The sequence below is a fragment of the Misgurnus anguillicaudatus genome, chromosome 4 (assembly GCF_027580225.2).
Source record: "Misgurnus anguillicaudatus chromosome 4, ASM2758022v2, whole genome shotgun sequence".
NCBI lineage: Eukaryota > Metazoa > Chordata > Actinopteri > Cypriniformes > Cobitidae > Misgurnus > Misgurnus anguillicaudatus.
In genome coordinates this window covers 10918031-10938220 of record NC_073340.2, presented here as the reverse complement: position 1 = coordinate 10938220, position 20190 = coordinate 10918031, and the positions used below count along the sequence as shown (strand labels likewise).

Sequence of the window (20190 nt, the reverse complement as noted above, 5' to 3'; positions counted from 1 at the left end):
TAGCCCATCCGCCTCAAGGTTGTGCGTGTTGTGACTTCACAAATGCTTTGCTGCATACCTCGGTTGTAACGAGTGGTTATTTCAGTCAAAGTTGCTCTTCTATCAGCTTGAATCAGTCGGCCCATTCTCCTCTGACCTCTGTAAAAATTTTAAGATGTCCATTGTTTCTACTTGTTTGGAAACAGATTTTATTCTGTCTGAAGTCCAGCATTTGGCAGATGTTTTCTTTAAAGATGCTGTAGAATGTAAAACTGTATTTACCTAGGCATAGATGCTAATGACATATCGTGAGCCTCAAACGCAATTGTTTCCTCCTTCTTATATAAACCTCATGCAAAAGACAGCTGGAAAGCAGGCCAATCTCAACATAACACCGATTGTGACGTAACAGTCGAGATGTGCGCCCACAACATTAAATTAAGTACAATTTAGTGACTGTTGAGTTAGCGCTATATGCTAGTTAATGCTAGTTTAAACGTCCATTAACAATCTCCAAACAATTGATTATTCCTGAAAATCTGATACAGGCTCAAACATAAGGTCTGTTGAGCCACTCTGTGAAACAGCCAATCAGAGCAGAGCTCAACATTATTATTAATGACCATTTTAAATAAGGTAATAATAGATTATTCAAAGGACATATCCGAGGGTTGTAAATGGACATGTAAAACATTTCCGGATAATTTTTGCACTTAATAAAGCCGCATACCTTCTATGTAGATATCAGAAAACAATTTAAAATATTATTTCAATGCATTCTTTGGCACCTTTAAAGCATCTACCGTGCTCACAGTATAGCATACTTGTAACTAACCAAACAAGAAATTGTAAACTTTTTTGTTTTATGTCTATATTCTGTAAACCTGTCTTTATTTTCCAAACATACTTTTATGATTCTTCAGATCATAATTACATTTAAAGCCTAGTGGACATGAACCCACTATAATCTTAAATCGATACTGTACTGTACACCATGACACCATTAATAAAAAATACAACCTTATTGATTCTGACATTAAAATATCAACATTTAGTACACAGAGCGGTCAGATCAGAACATTTGGTTGAGTTTATAAAGCACATTTATCCACAGCGCTCCCTCTCATCCCAACAGTAATCGCTCTTTGGATGAACATTACATACTGCTGTTTGTAAAGTTATCATAGACGCAGACTCATGCCCGTCTTATCTAACACAGCTTTCTCATTGTTTATTCACATTGATAAGCTGAAGTGGGGTATCAATATCTACTGTTTGTTGTTTCCTCTCATTGACTTTTATTGTTAGACAGGTTTAGGGACCAGGATCGGACGACTCTATGAGACTATATTAAGAATTTTATAACAGAAGCATTGGAAAATGTTTCAGTGAGTCGTGCGTGATTACAAGAAAACGGCAATCTGCATCAACATATGGCTTTGAACACACATCGAAGGCTGATTTATTAACATCTAACACAAACATTTTCTTTTCGTTCAGATTTGCTCTTAAGGTTTCTCATGACAGCAATGTACGGGTGATTCTCACGAAAACTTGGTTTTAAAAATGTCAAGCATGAAAATGTAAAAATTGCTTAAATTTACTTTTTTTCCCACCAGACATTGAAAAACAAAGTCTGGAGTAAATGGGAACATTAATTTAAAAACTTTTACTTATCATTTAACACTATTTGTAACATAATTTAAAAAATTAGTCCTAAAAAATCTCATTACCGCAACAGTCAGAAAACATCAACACTGACATATTTTCAAAATGACATGACAAACCTGAAAGAACATAATTTGGAGATTCTGCACATGCATTTAAAATCAAAGTATTATGCTTCTATTAATTAAATTAACATTTAATAAGCATATGTTGCGGTAATGATAATCAAAATGTCGTGTAAGCATTCTGACAAGACAATATTTCATATTAACTGTAAAAAAAATGATCTTACCTGGTAGCCATCTTGAAGTAACTGGTCCATGTGCTTGGTCACAAAAAAAATCAAACTTTATTAAAATTCTGTATGTGTGCTTAAACTGTTCTCAAAAAGTGTTGCGGAGGATGAGAACATCAGGCATGGACACATCATTTTCCTAATTTTTCTTCATTATTATTATACATGAATATTCAGTAAATATTTTTTCTGTCATCTAAAGTAGTCTAGCAAAACATCCATTTTTTTTCTTAATATTTTTGTGTTAATTTGATTAAATTACAACATAACGCATGTTCAAACACAGCCGGACACATTGCGGTAATGAGAATTTCAGCATAAAATGAGATAAAATTTACAATTATAAATTCTTATGTTGAAATCACACATTGTGCAAGGTATTGTGTTAATTCTGATGCTTTTTAATGTTACTATATTACACATTTTAAAGCTAAAATCATTAGTGCCGTGGTGTTTCAATGGTTTCGTGAGAATCACCCGTACAGGCCAGTGGTGAGATTAATGTAGTTTCCATAAACCTTTATGATCAACCCTGACATTAAGATTTACACTTCAATCTGATCTGCGTATATATGTGTGCTCAGGGAGTAAGTGAACTCTAAACCTATGCTGAGTTGTTTTAACCAGTTGTTGGGTAAAATATAAACAACTCTTTGTTTAATTTAACCCAACCGCTCAGTTTGTCCATTTTTTAATCAAGGGTTGAAAATAACCCAGCATTTTTTAATTACAACTCAACGGGTTGTTGCTTTTTGGCCCAACACTGGGTTGAAAATAACCCAGCATTATTAAATACACACTACATATATTGCTGCCTGCTTCAGATTTATACTTCATACAAGGGTAATACTAAGCACAGAAAGTTTAGGTGCTATCCCTGAGATTTTTTGCAGTATATTACCATGATTTCACCACTGCGAAACACAAGAGAAACCATTACAGAGGTTCTAATGGATTTAATGGTTATAATGGGAATTGTATTGTTTTTTAAAGGAAACTATAATGGACTTTAATGGACTCTAGCAATGTATTAGGTTTAAACAGGCATGAAATCCTACTGGAATATTACCCAAATTTTGTAATGGTTTGATGGTTCCTAATGGTATTGTAAATAATGGAGACTAAATAATCCATGAATATATCTTTACAATTGTCTGTTCATTGATATCGCTACATTATATTTCCCAGATCTGATTAGCAATAATTACAGTTACTGGTTTGTCATTTACAGATCAGATGGTTAGTGTGGTCTAATTATAAACCCTTGCAGATTAATTCTACTGATTAGTTAACTGATTCAGTCAAGAGCTTTATTGATTCAAGTCCTCTGCCTTATTTAGGCCTAAAAAAATCAATGGTGTATAATTAACGTTTTAACTTTTCTTTGCTTCCAGGGTTTTTTTATTATGAATGAATTACAATTAAAGATTTGAGAGAAAGTCTTGCTATGCCTGCATGTCATCGCTCGTTCTCAGACCTTTGAATCACAATCTGAAATGGTTAACTTAGTTCATCACTTCTTTTGTACAGCTCGTTCAACAAATGTGTGGGTTCGTGATGGTACGACAATAGTGTTCTGTGATTACAGTTTTACGTTGTTAATTGCAAATTGGATTAAACGAGGTGAGACGAGCACGAACTGGCGTTTTCTACAGGCGCGTGCATGGTTTACGCAGCTGCGCCCTCTGCTGGATGTGCGGTAAAACTGTACACTGTAAAAATACTTTGCTGCCTTAAAATTTTTTGTTAAATCAACTCAGATTTACAAGTCATGTCAACAGAGATGAGTTGTTACAACTTATAAAAATAGTTGGGAAAAGTCAACTAAATTTTATAAGTTATAACAACTCAAATGTAGTTATAACAACTAATTTCTAGTCAAGATAAATAATAGTAAGTTGAAATGACTTGTAAATCCGAGTTGATTCAACAAAAAATTTTAAGGCAGCAAAGTATTTTTTACAGTGTGTTCATTCAGCTATTCATCTATAAACTCGTAAAGGCCAACTATTAACCTAAATTTAAGTTAACCCTGCTGACATAAACTACAAATATACAGTACAAAATCCCTTTATGTAGTGTGTTTTGGACCTCATTCCAGTATGATTTTATGGTATTATGTTGGTTCCAATTTAGCAGGTTACACCCCACCAATAAAATCCAACACATTACCATTAAAGACCCAAAGAGACCATTATAATTTCTATTGAAACCAATACAATTCCCATTATAACCATTTAATCCACTGGACAAATTTATGGGGTGGTTTCCCAGACAGGGTTTAAATTAATCCAGGACTAGGTCTTAGTTATTTTAGGACATTTGGGTAGTTTTACAAAGCATACATTAAACAATCCCCAAATCTAACACCAAGCGACAATGATTTAAAAATATAAAAAAAGAGAAAACAATACATAAAATGACACGAAAAAGAAATTCGTGCAACAGACACGAAAAACTATTTACTCAAGGCACGAATAAAGATGAATTTCGTGTCATGGACATGAATAAATTAATAAAGATTTTTGTGACTATAACACAACTTTCCGTGAGATCATGTTGCATCGTGAGACAAAACAATGGTTCTGATATATGTTAAAATATGTCAGTGCAAAGTGGTTTGAAATTAAATTCCCTGTCCAGGAAACTGCCCCAATGAGTTTTGTTTAATAAAATAACATTTTAACATGTCAATATCTGGTTTAGTAGATATTATTTTATTCAAATTGATTTAGTATTTATACAATATAGGCAATTACATAGCCTATTTAAAAAAAATATATATGTGTATATATATATATTAATAACATTTATTAAAGTTTAAATGATGTATGAAATATATAATATACAAATGAAAGAGGTAAATGAATGTACATTAGTCAATTCTTTGTAGTATTATATGACACAATAGTGAAAGAAAAAGTATTTATATATAAATATATATATAGGATAAAATCTACAAGGTATGTGGTATTTAAAAAAAATAAAACAATGAGCTTACAGTAAGTTAGCAATGATGTCATTCATTTCACTTTATTCCATAGCATCATATGTATCATTCTTATTAATGTTTAGAGGAGGTCAGATATGTCAAGTGTTGGATATCTTGTGCCAATGACTCATTAGATGTGTGTAAGTCATGGGTGGGGTCTGAACCTCCCACTGGGGTCTCAGGAGCTATAAAAGCATCCCGATTCAGAGAGAGAAACAGAACTCCAACAGCCAGCATCAACTCTCTGTGATCCTTCTGGGACCTGAACATCTAATACACAGTAAGTTGAATTCTGCTGCTTTGAGCAAAGATCCTGAACGAGGCATTTAGCTGATGATGAGAACTTCATCAGGACCACGGAGAGCTCCATAATACATTAATGTGATAATGTGACGACAAAAGTTATTATTTTGACTTTGCACATTCTGTATATCTCTGTTTTTTAGATGGCAAGTGCAATGAGATCCTGGACCGTGCTGGCGGCTCTTGTCATGTGTGTTGTAGTGTGTCTGAGCAGCCTGGCTGAAGCTTACCCACCCAAACCTGAACCTCCGGCTGGAGACATGGGTCCAGAGGAGCTGGCCAAATATCACACAGCACTACGGCACTACATCAACCTCATCACACGACAGAGGTGAGACAAAACTAACAGCAATATTAATGTTATGGTGGACTTACTACATTTGAAAACTTACATTATAAACTTTTTCTTTTATTATTATGTTGTATAATTCTACAAAGAATTGACTAAAGTACATTAATTTACCTCTTTCATTTGTATATTATATATTTCATACATTATTTAAATTTTATTACACATTTATATATATATATAGTGCAAATTGTAAATATTAAACTGTTCCTAAATTGTCACTTTTAATTCAGTGCAAAAAAAATGTATGTAAGGTGGATTTTTACTCAAGTGATTTACTCAGAAATGGAAATGTAGACACTAATGAAGCTCATTGTGTTACAGTATGTTGTGGCACTACCGCAAATATGAGAGATTATATTTTAATCCTTGAAACAGTATACTGGTATAAAAGAGTGAAAAACATCTAATGGCCCAATGCGTTTTCCCGTCTGGAGAATATGATGTTCATTTTAATGGCACCATTTCAGTCAGTTTTCCAGTCTGCGGTGTATTATTTGAGCCCATATTAGATTTGTCTAAATTTGTTTCAGTATCTCTTACAAAAAGTACTGTGGCGGCATCATTGTACAGTAATTAGATGGCAATATCCTTGCACTTTGATATATACCACGATACAGAATAGTATCGTATGGTACTTTCATGATATGGTACTTTTACTATGGTACTTCCATGCTCTAGAAGTACCCCAATACATTTTTGGATGGGCTCTTGGTGCCTCCCACTGTTTGTTTCTCATTTACTTTACATCTCAACTGTCAACTTTGCATTGCTTACTCTTTGCAAAGATGCTTTAGAGGAGTATTGTATTCTGAAAGAGCTTCCAATTTGTTTTTTTTGGATTAACAACCAAAAACAAAATTCACGGATGTATCTGCAAAACCTCAATTTATGTTTATGGCTTAACCACAATGTATTTTTTATCTGAACTCCAGCATATGTGCGAGGGGTGGGCTGCGTTGCCAGATCTCCTTCAACCTGTACGCAACCCCTCATTATTCTGCTGCGTTTTAAGATAGATTGTTATTAAGTGGGATTAACATGTCTGCTGATTTGTCTCTCGTGACGTGTGCTGCAGATGCACCCTGATATTTTCAGCAAGAAATTTAACCCCAAAAGGCCACAATTAAATGGTGATGATCATGTGTTATTTTTGTTCACATGTGGTGCCAAAAAGAGATTTTCTTTGTATACTCTTATATGTAAATGCCCTGTCCAGTGCTTACTGCAGTTGTAAATTCTGATATCTTCAGAGACTCATGTTGTGGACTGTATTTGATACTGTCTTATTCTTCAGATATGGGAAGAGATCGACTCCTGAGGATGCTGTGGCCGAGCTGCTGTTTGGTGATGATGAACAAGACTTCAGACCCCGGTGAGCAAAGATAATACAACCGAAAATGTGCTTGTTAATCTCATGCTTGTGACTTCAAATTTAAATAATATCAATGCATTTTGCATTAAATTGACAGTAGTTTTAATGAATACACTCTCATGTGTTCTTTGGGAATGAAATCCATGATCTCAGTGCTTTGCACCAACTTGTTATATCTCATCTTTGTTTCTGTGCAGTGTTGAAGACAGTCTGGTTTGGTGATGTCACTCGTCTCTCCTCCTCTTAGCTGGTGCACTGGCTTTCTTCATCCATTCATCTGAGTGATCATAAATGAGTTTACTGAAACCAGAATGAGCCGAACCCTCTTTACAGAGAGGGCTTTAAAACACCTCATAATCTCTCTTGTGCTCTTCTTTCTGTTTCTCTCTCTGTCTCTCTTCATCTCATGGTTTAATTTATGCTTTGTGAAAGACAATTGTAAATAATTTATTATTCTCTGACAAATTGAAATTAAAGAATAATTGAATGTCCAACACTTGACTTCGTACTTTATGTATACACTTAACATATGAATCATCTATTTAACTTTTTGACCAAGTTTGTACTTCAAAGCACGACACAGTTTGAATTGGTTCATCTCTGTACCACCACTAGGTGGAGAAAGTCAACAATATTTGATTTTTTAATGTCTGGCCAGCATCATAATAGAGTTAGGAAAGGTATAGCACCAATTACAGGTCCATAAATATTGGGACATCGACATGATTCTAAAATTTTTGGCTCTATACACCACCACAATGGATTTGAAATGAAACAAACAAGTTGTGCTTTAACTGCAGACTGCTTTAATGTGAAGGTATTTATATCCAAATCAGGTGAACGGTGTAGGAATTACAACAGTTTGCATATGTGCCTCCCATTTGTTAAAGGGACATTACACTTTTTTGGTAGATATGCCTAGAAAATTGCAACTTTTAATTTTCTGTCGGTCTTACACTATGTAACTACAGAAGAGTCAAGTTTTAAATAGGAAAAATATCAAAACTCGTTGGTTATTTTTAGCGTGATGCTAATGGTCTAATTAGATTCAATGGATTGTGCTAAGCTATGCTAATAGTGCTAGCGCCAGACCCGGAGACCAGCCGAACGGACTCCAAAACAGCAAGAATCAAATGTTTAACTCAGGGGAGCTGGAAAATTAGCATATTTTCCAAAAAAGTGGAATGTCCCAATTTAAGGAACCAAAAGTAATGGGACAATTGGCTCCTCCGCTGTTCCATGGCCAGGTGTGTGTTATTCCCTCATTATCCCAATTACAATGAGCAGATAAAAGGTCCAGAGTTCATTTCAAGCGTGCTATTTGCATTTGGAATCTGTTGCTGTCAACTGTCAAGATGAGATCCAAAGAGCTGTCACTAACAGAGAAGCAAGCCATCATTAGGCTGAAAAAACTAAACAAACCCATCAGAGAGATAGCAAAAACTTAGACGTGGCCAAAACAACTCTTTGGAACATTCTTAAAGGCGCTCTATGCAATTTTCACTCTAGTACACCTCCGAAGATAATGACCAGGTAGTGTTTCACAATTTCATACAAATATTAGGCTACTGAATAGTCTACTAAACTACAGATGATGGTAATAGGATAATAAGAAGTTTTTTCCAAGTGTAGAGTGCATATAATAATAAAGTAGCCTACCGCGTTTGCTGGCTTATAACGTTTTTACATGATTGCTCGTCTGTGTCTACTGTATCATTTCATTTGTGTTCTTTTATTGTAATGTAAACATTACAAAATGCCATGACAAAGTTAATTGTGTACGTTGCATTATTTCATAACATTGTTCGTTATAATGTCACTATACATGATTATTGCTATTTATCATTATAGTTTGCAAATTGTGCATGTTTACACTATTTACAACCTCTAGGCTTATTTATGTCCTGATTATTATGTGAGATATTATTATGTGATAATCGCATGACATACTACAAGCAAGCGCAACAACATACAACATAGACCGCAAACAAGTTTACAAATAAGAGATTTACTTACTAGTCCATTAACAAGATCGACAGATCAGCATCCCATCCAGTGCTGTCTTTTAGCTCACGCCAACGAGTAAAAACCTGACCGAGTGGAACTCTTGTCTGGTTCCTAACGCGGTCAGATTCTCTTTTCCTTTTCTTACTCTCTTCCGAACGCGATTTCTTAACTTTTAAATCGTTTTGCCTCACGTCTCAAATTCGCGCGTGCAGTTGTTGTTATAGGCTTGATCGACTTCATGCGGCGCTGCAAGAACCGACAGCCGGATGACGTCAAAGAGCCGTCTCAGATCATTCTCGCGGTACTTTGGCGTCGTCCGGCGGTCGGTTCTTGCGGCGCCGCACGAAGTCGAACAGGCCTAACGTGCGTGACGTCGTTGCCGTAAAGCAAGTCGTGATTCTCGCGAGATTTGTCAGGGGCGGTTCTCTCAAGCTTGCATTGCTGGTTTTGCTAGCGGCGTCCTCCCCGAGCTTCAACAGGAGGATGATTCGCCCTACTATGACTTTGTTTACCACTAAAATAACTTTGAAGCTTTTATATTAAGGTAAAATAACTGCATAGTGTGTCTTTAAAAAGCAGGAACGCAGCGGTGAGCTCAGCAACACCAAAAGCGGAAAACCACGGAAAACAAATGTGGTGGATGACCGAAGAATTCTTTCCCTGGTGAAGAAAACCCCCTTCACAACAGTTGGCCAGATCAAGAACACTCTCCAGGAGGTAGGTGTATGTGTGTCAAAGTCAACAATCAAGAGAAGACTTCACCAGCGTGAATACAGAGGGTTCACCAAAAGATCTAAACCACTGGTGAGCCTCAAAAACAGGAAGGCCAGATTAGAGTTTGCCAAACAACATAAAAGCCAGTTCTGGAACAACATCCTATGGACAGATGAGACCAAGATCAACTTGTACCAGCGTGATGGGAAGAGAAGAGTATGGAGAAGAAAAGGAACTGCTCATGATCCTAAGCACACCACCTCATCAGTGAAGTATGGTGGTGGTAGTGTCATGGCGTGGGCATGTATGGCTGCCAATGGAACTGGTTCTCTTGTATTTATTAATGATGTGACTGCTGACAAAAGCAGCAGAGTGAATTCTGAAGTGTTTCGGGCAATATTATCTGCTCATATTCAGCCAAATGCTTCAGAAGTCATTGGACAGTGCAGATCACCCAAAGCATACTGCAAAAGCAACCAAAGAGTTTTTTAAGGGAAAAAAGTGGAATGTTATGCAATGGCCAAGTCTACCACCTGACCTGAATCCGATTGAGCATGCATTTCACTTGCTGAAGACAAATCTGAAAGGAAAATACCCCAAGAACAAGCAGGAACTGAAGACAGTTGCAGTAGAGGCCTGGCAGAGATGAAAACCCAGCGTCTGGTGATGTCTATGCGTTCCAGAATTCAGGCTGTAATTGACTGCAAAGGATTTGGAACCAAGTATTAAAAAAGTGAAAGTTTGATTTATGAGTATTATTCTGTCCCATTACTTTTGGTCCCTTAACAAGTGGGAGGCACATATGCATTGCAAACTGTTGTAATTCCTACACCGTTCACCTAAATTGGATGTAAATACCGTCTGCAGTTAAAGCACAACTTGTTAGTTTAATTTCAAATCCATTGTGGTGGTGCATAGGGCCAAAAATGTTAGTATTGTGTCGATGTACCAATATTTATCGACCTCACTGTATAATTCAAAGTCTTAAAAACTTTCTTGGTGTGCGAACCCAAAACCAAACAAATCCAGCAAAAGAAAATAATAGATTCAGACACAAATGCGAGACATACAGCTCTTCCAGAAAATATGTATTTAGCTAAATCAGAAGCCAAAAATCGCAAAAAGTGAAAAACTACCATAGTGATTGTTTTAAAGGGGACATATAATGAAAATCTGACTTTTCCATGTTTAAGTGCTATAATTGTGTCCCTCCCCAGTGCTTCTATCAACCTAGAAAATGTGAAAAAGATCAACCAAGTAACTTAGTTTTGGTAAACCATTCGCTGCGAGCATGTGAAAAAAATAGGTCATTGTAATTTGGCTCCTATTGTGATGTCAGAATAGGATAATACAGCCCCCTTTATCTGCACTATCCAACCACGGCACAGCCATTTATTACAGAGAGAGAGAAATAATTCACAGCACAATTGAGTTTCAATTGCAACAAACCACCATCATTGTGATCAGTTTTTGCACTTCATCCGCTCATTTGCATTTTCAATGACACACCCAAAAAACGGCACACTTTTGCTCAGGCCTACAAAGTGGCAATTTTAACATGCTATAAATATACATCTTAAAAAAATCTCATAATATGTCCCCTTTAATGGATAACAGTTTATATAGTGTAGTTTGTTTTGTACTGTTATCTTTCAAATGTAAAATCATATAAACAACAATGTAAAAAAATATACAAAGCCTACAAAATATTCCACTAAATAAACAAAAACATGATATTACTTTATTAATTTTGATTCTTATGTATTTTAAAAATGCACTATGTAACTTTTAGGAGGATTTCTTCCTTACAGAAATGCAATATAATATCTATACTATCAATGGTGTATAAAGACCTTACATAATGAACTGTTATGTTTTTATAACCTATGAATGAGCCGTTATTATTTACACATCGGGGTCCCCTGACATCAAAGTCGCCATTTTGCACTGGTTGGGGCGGGTAAAGTAATTGTCACTTTATCCGTGGGATGGGTAGGTCATAAAAAATCTGTATGTTGCGTGCATATATAGCTTATATGAAATATTTGGGAATATATATTTTCATATTTTATTATATTATTCGTCAGGTTACAATATGTAGGCCTACGTAGCAACTTAACTTGCGCAATGTGCCTAAACCTCTGACCTCACGAAAGTGCCAAGCAGCTCCTGCCGCCAGCCACACAACAAAACAAACGGAGAAATAAAAGTGAAGATTGAAGACGAAGTGCAGGGAAATTAAGGTCGGGAATTTACATCCCTAAAAAGAAAAAGGAGGTCAAACTGCTAAATCTAATGTAGAGGTATTTGTAGTTCTTCTATACAGATGAATACAAACGCTGCTTTGAAAATGTGTATCATTATCCTATCTTGTTATTAATATGACTATGCTGGTTTCTATGGTTCATAAGCGTATCTTGTTGCCCGTTTACATGGCTGTATTAAAGGCTCCTTTAAAAGGGACTTTTATTTTGAAACCGGACCCGCCGCTGTTCTGTCGATTGTAAACAGTGTAGTTAGTTGAGCTGCCGCTGTCTGTGGTGTTTGTGTGAACTGTGTGAGCTGTCATCTAAATGATGTGAACAACTGTTTGTTGATGGTGATTGCTGCAGATGTAACATCAAGATGTTAGTCACTGACCTCAAAGTAAGCCTCTTGTGATTTATGTTTGTGGTATTAGCGATTTGAACGGCTTTACATGTATGCTGTATAATACAGACATGCCCAGACTTGCCCTGAAGTAATCTTTCTGTTATATTAAGATTGTTAATATAAGTTTCTTATGATTATTCGTTCTGTATTGAGCTACAGATCAGTATTACGGGTTTATGATGATAACCAAATGATGCAAGATTTGGGTGTTTGAGAAGTTGTAAACGAGTGAGATTTACGTTGCGTTTGTGTAAATGCTGCGTCTTTATTCAATCCATATATGGGCATGGCATAGTAATGACAGGATTGTTTATGAGAGTTTACTTATAAATACCTTGTTTTGTTTATATAATTTCCTTGTTTAATAGAGATATCATTGATGTAAATGATAAATGCTAATTATTTATGTAGTGAATATTCATAATGGTATATATATATATATACATATATATATTTTAGTTTATTCATTATCTTTATTGTCTATTATTTTTCAGACTATGTTCATCTTTGAGTATGCATCTGTGCTCCATCCCTTTACCATCAATACAATCTGTTAAACTGAACTCCTGTCTCCTCATTATTAGTGCTCTGACCGGCACTCAGGAGGGTTTACTCGTCCGATACAGAATCAGAACCTAACAGTTTAAAAGCCTTCCTAACAAAATTTGGTCCTTCGAGCCGGATCGAGTATTGCCTTCTGACGTAATGGAATCTGATGAGGAGATTATTGGAGGAGCTCGCCCAAAACGCCATACTCGTCCTCCAGCCTACCTACAGCAGTATGATGTGCAATATACCCGAGGCAGACATATCGCTGAGGATGATGCCCGACAGACTTGGGAGGCACCTGTCCACCGGACTCCTCCCCCATCCTTCCAACCTTATGCCACCTCCCTTGGTGATGCCAGGGTCTGTTCCAAAGACTCACCGATCCTGTCCTTGGGTAATAAGACTCCACAACATCCTGAAATACCTTAATCATCCTTCACTTTAACTCGAACGGCTGATATCACTACCTCTTCACAAGACAGTGAGCTACAGCGCCTGCGATGTGAGCGTGTACAACTAATGCGGACCCACCAGTCATTTCAGGCAGACTTACTGGAGCTGAGAGAAGTCCGTGCAGAAGTCAGAGAATTAGTTCAGGTGGCTCAGTCTCTTCGCGCCGACTTCAAACAAGCCATATGCCAGATTCCCTCGCCTACAAAGCCTGTGGCGTCAAACGTATACTGGCGCTCTATGAAGCCGCATGAATCCACAACCTTAGCGGAGGATAGACACTTCGCTGAGTTTCCGCCACCTCCATGGCCTGAACCTAATGATGACCTCAGGGCACAGATGGGCTACCTCACGCTGTCTGAAATGGGTGAAACTAGCTACCAATCACTGGTTCCAGGGCCTGGGAAGTATTCCTTTGCTTCCTCAGCTACACCAGCGCCACCATATCAGTCTCATTCCCCTAACGCTTTTGGACTTCCTCCTCCTCCTACCCCTAAGGAGCTCCAAGAGTTATTAACACCTGCAACCATGCCCTTACCTTCCCATCACAGCGACAAGCAGAGAGACGGATCAGTGCCACCATTCATGCATTCTCAAGCCTTTGCACCAGCGGCTAAGACCAACCAACGCCCTGTACCTCCTTACTCTGGCTCTGAATATGTGTACCGGGGACCTACCCCAACGATTCCCAAGTTTAGTCGTCCTGATCCGGGTGAGTTTGCTCGACTTAGGATAGCTTTGGATAATCTTCTCCCCCCTGATGGCACTGAACTTTTCAAATACCAGATCTTAGTGGATCACCTTAAGCTTGAGGAAGCCAAAATGATAGCGGATGCTTATCTGAACTCACCTACGCCGTTCACTGATACAATGGTTGCCCTCCATGAGAAATACGGTCAACCACATCAGTTAGCTTTGAGGAGGATCGCTTCTGTGCTCGAAAGTCCTGACATAAAGCGAGGTGATGTCTCCGCCTTTCAAAGATTTGCTCTTCAGGTGGAGTCACTCATGGGCCTATGGAGAACCTTGGGACAAGACGGCGAATTGGAACTTTGTTGTGGGTCCCATGTTGCACGCCTTTTGGGTAAGCTTCCCCCTGAGCAGCGTGCTGAGTTTCGGCGCCATATGTTCCGCCAACCTGGAACAACACCGAATTTGGTTGACCTTTCGAACTGGCTCCGTTACGAAACCTGGTGTCACAGCTATGATGCTGAACCAATGTCTAAGGGCTCGCATACTAAGTCAGACTCTGCGAAGAGGACAGTAACTATTCTGCATGGTGTTGGAGAATTTCAGGGTGAGACATCTATCCCTCGGAAAGTTCATGTTTCACAAACCAAGCCTGTGAAAGTCAAGCGTTATTGTCCTTTCTGTGATAAGGCAGAGCATTACCTAAGTCAGTGTGAATCCTTTGCCAAGCTTACCTCCGACCAGGTCAAAACATGGATTCGCAGTAACAACCGTTGTTGGCGTTGCGCCAGGACACACCATGCTGCCCAGTGTGACCTAAAGAAGCCTTGCAATATCTGTCAAGCCATCCACCTTCGTCCTCTTCATGATGTGAATGTCAGTTCCTCTCCCAAGGACGATTCAGCTAACATGGAAAAGAGTTGCCTGACGAGTTCTTCTTCAGATCGGTTCTTTCTGGATAAGCCCTCTGTTGGAGGTCGGGTTATGCTCAAAGTAGTTCCTGTAAACCTGCATTATGAAGATCGCACACTAGACACCTATGCTCTTCTTGATGACGGGTCGGAGAGGACTATTCTGCTTTCCACTGCTGTTAAGGCGCTGGGCATTCAGGGTGTTCCTGAAGACCTACCTTTGCGAACAGTGAGGGATGATATTCAGGTGCTTCATGGTTCGTCTGTATCGTTCCAGATCTCTCCTTTCTGTAAACCCCAGAAAAGTTACAAGATCAACCACGCCTTTACTGCAGATCGTCTTAACCTGTCGCGTCAGTCGTACCCCATAGAACAACTGCAACAGAAGTACCGACATCTGCGAGGTCTTCCTGTCCGTACGCTTACAGATGTCCAGCCATTACTTCTTATTGGTTCCGATCAACCTCACCTTATCACCCCGACAGAGCCTGTGCGATGGGGCGGCCCGGGTGCGCCAGCTGCGGTTCATACGCGCCTGGGATGGACACTTCAGGGCCCCATACCTTCCATGGGGCGGCCTCATGCCACACGGCAATGTCTGTTTACCTCCATTGCTCCGACTCAGGATGAACTTCTTCAAAATGTTCAACGACTGTGGCAGTTGGATGTTGTTCCACAGTGGGAGGGCAAAGCGGTGACCAGGTCCAAGGAGGCTCAAAGGGCTATTGAGTTGCTTGACCTTAAAACTCTCACTCAAGAAATCGATGGAATCAAACGGTTGGCGACGCCTCTACTGCGGCGGAAGGATATGCCTTTGCTGAATGCACCTAAGGAATCGGTCTTACCTACCCTTCGCAGTGTGGAAAGACGTCTGCTAAAGGACCCTGGAAAGGCTGAGGTTTATAGGGAAGAGATGAGGAAACTCATTGATACTGGAGTAGTTAAGGAAGTGGCTGACCCTGTAACTGAGCAGTCTGAAAGCTGGTATATCCCTCATCACATCGTCAGTCACAATGGGAAGTTTCGTGTTGTTTTTAACTGCTCCCATCAATACAGAGGACAAAGCCTTAATCAGTACCTGCTGCCAGGGCCTACCCTTGGAGCCTCGCTATTAGGTGTCCTGGTCCGCTTCAGAGAACATCCTGTAGCTGTGAGTGGGGACATCAAAGCGATGTTCCACCAGGTCCGTCTTCTCCCTGAGGACCGTCCTTTACTCCGTTTCCTGTGGCGAGACCTGGAGATGGATAAGGCACCCAAGATTTTCGAATGGCAGGTGTTACCCTTTGGCACAACTTCCAGTCCATGTTGTGCTACCTACGCTGTACAGCGCCATGTGCTGCAACACCCCCTGACTGATGAGGCGATTCGGTTCTCGGTAGAAAGATGTTTCTATGTCGACAACTGCTTGCAGAGTTTGCCTTCTTCTGATGCTGCTCGGACCTTGATTAATCGACTACGAGACATCCTTTCTGAAGCTGGATTTGACATTCGCCAGTGGGCCTGCAATGATCCTGGTGTGCTGAGTCACCTCCCGACGGAAGCTCGATCTGCGAGTGTGGAACTGTGGTTGACACAAGGGAAGTCGGATGTCCCTGAATCCACGCTGGGTCTAAGCTGGAACTGGCAGCATGATACCTTGTCCTACAAGCACCGGCCTGTGATTTATGGAACTCCCACTTTGAGGAACATCTATAAGGTCCTGGCTTCCCAGTATGACCCTCTGGGATTCCTCCTACCTTATACGACTCGAGCAAAGGTCATCATTAAGCACCTGTGGAACAAACAGAGAGGGTGGGATGACTCTAACCTACCACCTGAACTTCTTCAGTCCTGGAATACGTGGGAGGAGGAACTTCAACACCTCTCTTGTGTCTCTTTCCCCCGTCCTTATGTTCCTGTTGATGTTGGAATGGATAGAGCTACTCATGAAGTACACATCTTCTCGGATGCCTCCGAGCAAGCCTATGGAGCAGTGGCTTATCTCCGAACTACTGACCAGGATGGTCGGACTTACCTGTCCTTCATAATCGCACGCTCCCGTGTTACTCCTAGACGAACTCACTCCATTCCAAGGCTGGAACTCTGTGGAAGTCTAATTGCAGCACAGTTGGCTAAGTTACTGGTGACCGAGTTGACCTTATGCATCAATTCTGTTTCCTTGTGGACCGACTCTACCACGGTCCTTCAGTGGTTGAATTCAGAGTCCTGTCGCTATAGGGTCTTCGTGGGAAACAGAATCGCAGAGATCCAGGAACTGACTGACAAGTGTTCATGGCATTATGTCAGCTCTGCAGATAACCCGGCTGATGATCTCACGAAAGGGAAACCTCTCCAATATCTTGCTGCACAGAACCGTTGGTCTCAAGGTCCCTCTTTCCTCCTGCAGGATCCCAAAGAATGGCCAGTAATCCCTAAACCTGAGGTCATGGAGGACAAGGCAGAAATGCGGAAATCTGTCTTCTGTGGGATCAATACCTTACCTCTTCCTTCTGACCACTCTGATAAATGGAACTACAACACTTGGCAAGAGTTATTGGACATGACTGCCCAAGAACTTCGGGCTATCCATGCTCCAGGGACGCCTCCAGAAGCTGAGGATTACCGCCAGGCTGAGATCAATATTGTCAAACAGATACAACAGGAATCGTTCCCTGAGGATTACAAACTGCTGCGGACTGGAAAGTCGGTCAGGTCTGGAAGTCGGCTGGTTACCCTAGCCCCTGAAATTGATCCGTCCAGTGGGCTTTTGAGAGTAGGAGGCCGTTTAAGGAGAGTTGTTGACATGCAGGATTCGGTTCTGCATCCTCTAGTCCTGGATTCTAATCACCCGGTCACTCGTTTGATCATTCACCACTACGACCACCAGTTGCATCATCCTGGATCTGAGCGTCTGTTCGCGGAAATTAGGAGATACTACTGGATCTTACGAGGACGCGAAGCTGTCAGGAGGTTTCAACGTGACTGCCCTGAATGTCAAAGGTGGAGAGCCCAGCCGACAATCCCTAAGATGTCGGAGCTACCCTCTGCGCGCCTTCAGCTCTATAAACCTGCCTTCCATTCTTGTGGAGTTGACTGCTTTGGCCCTCTGTCTGTGAAAATTGGAAGGCGAACAGAGAAGCGTTGGGGCATTCTGTTCAAATGCTTGACTACTAGAGCTGTGCATTTGGACCTACTCCCTAGCATGAGCACAGACTCATTTCTCATGGCTTTAAGAAGGTTTGTCGCGAGGAGAGGAACACCAGCAGAATTATTGTCGGATCGAGGTACGAACTTCCGTGGAGGTGAAAGGGAGTTACGAGAAGCTTATGCCGCACTGGTTCCTGATATACAGCATCATCTTGCCAAACAAAAGATACACTTCCGCTTTAATCCCCCATCGGCCCCTCACTTTGGTGGGGTTTGGGAAAGAGAAGTGAGATCTGTCAAATCAGCCTTGTACACAGTTGTGGGTTCACAGCCCGTTCCTGAGGAGGTCTTAATGACAGTCTTGCTGGAAGTAGAGGCCATCCTGAACTCAAAACCTTTAGGATATGTGTCGTCAGACGTGGCAGATGCCGACCCTGTGACCCCAAATAGTCTCTTAATGGGGCGGCCCGATGGATCTCTACCTCAAGTCATTTACCCAGAATCGGAAATGTTGAGTCGTCGGTACTGGAGACACTCCCAGGTCCTGGCAGATCGATTCTGGTCTAAGTTTGTGAGGGACTATCTTCCAGGTCTCCAAACCCGGCAGAAATGGCAAGCTTCTCCTCCTGACTTAAAGGAGAAAACCATTGTTATGATTGTGGACCCCCAACTACCTCGAAGCTTATGGCCTGTGGGCCAAGTCATCAAAACCCACCTAAGCCCAGATGGTCATATCAGGTCAGCAGATGTGAAGATAAAGGACCAAGTTTATACCAGACCAGTAGCCCGCCTGGTCATCCTGCCAGCTTTACCAAAGGATGGACTTAACGCCTCCAAGTAAAGTCGCCTTTATGGGAAGCAAAGATGCTTGCATCTTTGGGGGCGGCTGTATTAAAGGCTCCTTTAAAAGGGACTTTTATTTTGAAACCGGAGCCGCCGCTGTTCTGCCGATTGTAAACAGTGTAGTTAGTTGAGCTGCCGCTGTCTGTGGTGTCTGTGTGAACTGTGTGAGCTGTCATCTAAATGATGTGAACAACTGTTTGTTGATGGTGATTGCTGCAGATGTAACATCAAGATGTTAGTCACTGACCTCAAAGTAAGCCTTTTGTGATTTATGTTTGTGTTATTAGCGATTTGAACGGCTTTACATGTATGCTGTATAATACAGACATGCCCAGACTTGCCCTGAAGTAATCTTTCTGTTATATTAAGATTGTTAATATAAGTTTCTTATGATTATTCGTTCTGTATTGAGCTACAGATCAGTATTACGGGTTTATGATGATAACCAAATGATGCAAGATTTGGGTGTTTGAGAAGTTGTAAACGAGTGAGATTTACGTTGCGTTTGTGTAAATGCTGCGTCTTTATTCAATCCATATATGGGCATGGCATAGTAATGACAGGATTGTTTATGAGAGTTTACTTATAAATACCTTGTTTTGTTTATATAATTTCCTTGTTTAATAGAGATATCATTGATGTAAATGATAAATGCTAATTATTTATGTAGTGAATATTCATAATGGTATATATATATATATACATATATATATTTTAGTTTATTCATTATCTTTATTGTCTATTATTTTTCAGACTATGTTCATCTTTGAGTATGCATCTGTGCTCCATCCCTTTACCATCAATACAATCTGTTAAACTGAACTCCTGTCTCCTCATTATTAGTGCTCTGACCGGCACTCGGGAGGGTTTACTCGTCCGATACAGAATCAGAACCTAACAGTTTAAAAGCCTTCCTAACAATGGCGATGTAATCTAATGGCTGTTTCCAAGCACTTTTAGGATGAAATAAAGCCTGTTTCTTACATTACAATGCCTAGTATGTCTATTTAATGGTCGCGGGGTGTAAAAATAGATAAAGTGGTTCGGGGCGGGCTGGAGCGTGCAAAATAATTTCCGAAAAGCAGAACCCGTGGGTTGGAAAACATCCCCACATGCACATCACTAGCGGCTACCATAGCTTCTCTATGCGTTTCGAAATAGAGTGGTAAGCTGTGCAATTCACAATCTCACCGCTAAATGTCGCTATTATCTACCCACGACACCTTTAAGTACAATGTAATTACCTTGACATAGAATTGTTATATTAACTGCAACATCACTTATTAT

The 20190-nt window shown here is 40.0% G+C and overlaps 2 protein-coding genes across 2 annotated transcripts; both read left to right on the top strand.

Annotated features, from left to right (window-relative positions):
* The first annotated feature begins 5005 nt into the window (after positions 1–5005).
* On the top strand, positions 5006–7455 carry pyyb (peptide YYb). The gene is made up of 4 exons (XM_055176304.2): positions 5006–5214; positions 5381–5568; positions 6884–6961; positions 7159–7455. The coding sequence occupies exons 2-4, from the start codon at positions 5381–5383 to the stop codon at positions 7181–7183; spliced, it is 291 nt and encodes a 96-aa protein (XP_055032279.2). The 5' UTR covers positions 5006–5214; the 3' UTR covers positions 7184–7455.
* Positions 7456–12172: 4717 nt separating this feature from the next.
* LOC129443007 (uncharacterized) lies at positions 12173–19823 on the top strand. Its single transcript, XM_073866498.1, has 3 exons — positions 12173–12328; positions 12829–19156; positions 19657–19823. Exon 2 carries the CDS (start codon positions 13403–13405, stop codon positions 18899–18901), a length of 5499 nt encoding a protein of 1832 aa, XP_073722599.1. The 5' UTR covers positions 12173–12328; positions 12829–13402; the 3' UTR covers positions 18902–19156; positions 19657–19823.
* The last annotated feature ends 367 nt before the right edge of the window (positions 19824–20190 follow it).